The 2,983-nt window shown below is 34.1% G+C and overlaps 1 protein-coding gene across 1 annotated transcript in view; it reads right to left on the bottom strand.

The window, feature by feature from the left end:
* Positions 1-2,983, bottom strand: part of COL5A2 (collagen, type V, alpha 2) — a 169,406-nt gene that overhangs the window by 26,952 nt on the left and 139,471 nt on the right. The window contains exons 29-31 of the mRNA XM_012663640.1: positions 2,727-2,825; positions 1,632-1,739; positions 1,297-1,350 (exon numbers count right to left, since the gene is read on the bottom strand). Coding sequence (XP_012519094.1) covers positions 1,297-1,350; positions 1,632-1,739; positions 2,727-2,825 — 261 coding nt within the window. The remainder of the gene's footprint in view (positions 1-1,296; positions 1,351-1,631; positions 1,740-2,726; positions 2,826-2,983) is intronic.

The following is a 2,983-nucleotide window of genomic DNA, read 5'->3' on the forward strand; positions in this document are numbered from 1 at the left end:
TTTTTTCCCTTATTATAAGATTACAGTAAATACTCTGTTCTGTTTCTTTCTTGAACAAGGTATTGCCCTCTTTAAAAATAAAGCAGTCGTTGCTTATACCCTGATCTGGTTATGCTGCATTTTCAAAGTTAGTTCATAGACACAGTAGATAAGTATCTCGGATTTCCCCTTCAAATAAACTGTCAATGCATCACTCCTTCAGACAGTACTGCATTACTTACTACGCACTCCAGAACATTCATGTTACAAAGTACAAAAAATATACCAGATTTACTTAGACCATTTTTGAAATCAGATATTAGATTTAACTGAAAGACAAGAGATATTTTTTGTTTATAATTTGCTAAGTGTTTCAAACTTAATTTAATTTTTCATAATAATAAAAAATGTATAATTACCATTAAGGTAAACTTTTCCTACATGTCACTGAATTTTCTTCATCAAAAGTTAATATAACCAATGTATTCACAATGTCTCAATGTGACCTTGTATTTATGGTACAACTGCTGTTGCCAGGGCACAACATGACAACTAGTAGCAAAGCATGTCATACTGAGACAGAAATTTTTCATCAAATATCAAGCACTAGTCCAGGAAATGTTGGATGTTTGAGCCACTGTGACTAATCATTCCTACCTGAGAAAATTGTTTATGTCTGAAAATATTGTCCTTCTAGTCTGATGTCCTTTGAATTGTAAATGCATTCTAATTTTGAAGACCTAAAGTTTGTTAAATGTCTTTTTGTGACATGACATTAAACAATATTTTGGGTCAACCATCTTTTTGACATTCATTATTCAAACTCTTTATTGATAAAAGCCTTCATGATGACTCGCTGTGTGGTAAATTTCTCACCCCAAACGTCCAGTATACCAAGAAATATTTAAAACAATTTTGGGGACTCTATAAAGCTCTATTTGCCTATGCTGGATTGAGACCTAAGCCAGTTTATTGGATCAATATTTTAACAGAAAAAAAAACATTAAATATGAAATTAAAAGGTAATAGAGAAAGATAAAGAGCGACCCCACCCCTTAAAGCACCTATCTCATAGGCAATAAATATGTGTTTTATTTTGGTCTCTCAATAACGACTTTATTTTTTTGGCTCTGTCTAATTCAGGGTAAGCAAATGAGCATCCATGGTGGATCAACATCAAATCTCAAAGGTCATCATTCTCCATATCCTCACTACCAAGAAAATGTGATTCATGTTATTTTGAAAAGTTCATGCAAATTCATGGGATAATGTAATGTTGGTTCCCAGCCCAGCTAAAAAAGAAATGCTTTGACTTACTCTAGCACCATCGTTTCCAGCTGTGCCTTCAGCACCTTTCTCTCCTATGCCACCCTGGGAAGACACACGAAGTACCATTTATTCATCTAATTGTCTCTTTCCCGCACTTACATGGAAGCTTCATGAGGGCGAAGTCATAATTGCCATGTCGTTGGCTGTATCCTCTTGAGTCTAGAACAGTGTCAGACACTGTGCATTTCCTCAATAAATATTTATTAAAAGAATTAATCAATTATTGACTTGTGGCTTAGGATGGTAGAAATAAAAGCCAGCTCAGGAAATCATTATCAGTAGAAAGTCTAAATAAACGAACTGAAAAAAGAAATCAGACTTACTCTGTCACCCTTGGGGCCAGGAGTTCCTGCAATTCCTCTTTCTCCAGGCATACCTTGAAGACCTGGTGGGCCTGTATCTCCAGGGGTCCCAGATGGACCGGGACTGCCCTAAAATGAACAAACATTAAGTGACCATAATGATATATTAAGATTGAACTACATAAAACTGCTGTTTTAGTGGGTCAAAAAGAGTTGAATGTCAGCAATTTCATATATTTTGATTAAATGCTCATTTTTTCATTTGGGAAAGTTATCTCTGAGTTGATCTTTTAGAAATAAAATCAGATTTGTTTTTTGACTATTGCTTTGTTTTCAACTTTTCTCTTTAGAGAAAACTGACCACTACTTCAAATAAAAATGATTAGAGGTGCTTTTTTTCCCATGTGTTGGAAAGATGAAAAACCATCCTAGTAGATACTAATAAAGAAAGAAGACATTACATTTAAAGAAATGTTTCATTCTGTCTTTAATGAATCTGTGATATTAAGCTGGTTTCCAGGATAATTTAGTGATTAAATTTAAGTAGACCTTATCAATCACTCTGGACCAGGAAGATGATAAGAGATCTCATATTATATGATCATGAAAAATTCTACTTCAACTGTTTATATTGAAGTGGGCCACATTGTCTTCTACCCATCACAAAATGGTTCTCAAAAGAAAAGGGTACTGATTTGTGCCTACGTATTTTCATATATGCAGTAAGCAGGATTGTGGAACTGAGATAAGGAAAATGGAGCATATGATTAGGAAAACCTCCTAACAAATTATGCAATTTTCTATTTCTTGCTTCTGCTTATTCAAGGTAGCCATTAATAAAATTAACATAAACAGGAATGTGTTTGTATATGGGAGTGTATCACCATGTGGACTTAAACCATAATCCCCATCACAAAGAAGAGAGTTTTCTTTTTAGCTAACTTTTTAGTTGTAAGAAAAAAGCCTACTAGATGCTCATTAAATATTTGTTGAAGAAGAAAATGATATAGTCAAATTACTTTGCAAAAACAAGAGAAATGGGTTCTAGTACCAGCATGTGTTTATTGTACAGTTATTTCAGAGCATTTTAAAATATGAGATCACTTCAGTACTTACTTTTGGACCATCAGGACCATGTCCTCCAGCCATTCCCTTCTCACCAGGGAGTCCAGTTATTCCTGGTTCTCCTCTTTCCCCAGGATTTCCTCGTTCTCCCTAGTACAACATGGAATGTGAAATAATCTCAATACTTGATCTAAAAATGGGTTCAAAATATTTCTTTAAAAATGGCTTCTACTGGGGGAAAATTTAGGAATGAACCATTACTAAAGCTCAATTTTCTAACTTAGTGATAAGAAATAAACTTGAAGCAA

This window comes from Propithecus coquereli, unplaced genomic scaffold, assembly GCF_000956105.1.
Source record: "Propithecus coquereli isolate 6110/MARCELLA unplaced genomic scaffold, Pcoq_1.0 Scaffold82, whole genome shotgun sequence".
Lineage (NCBI taxonomy): Eukaryota > Metazoa > Chordata > Mammalia > Primates > Indriidae > Propithecus > Propithecus coquereli.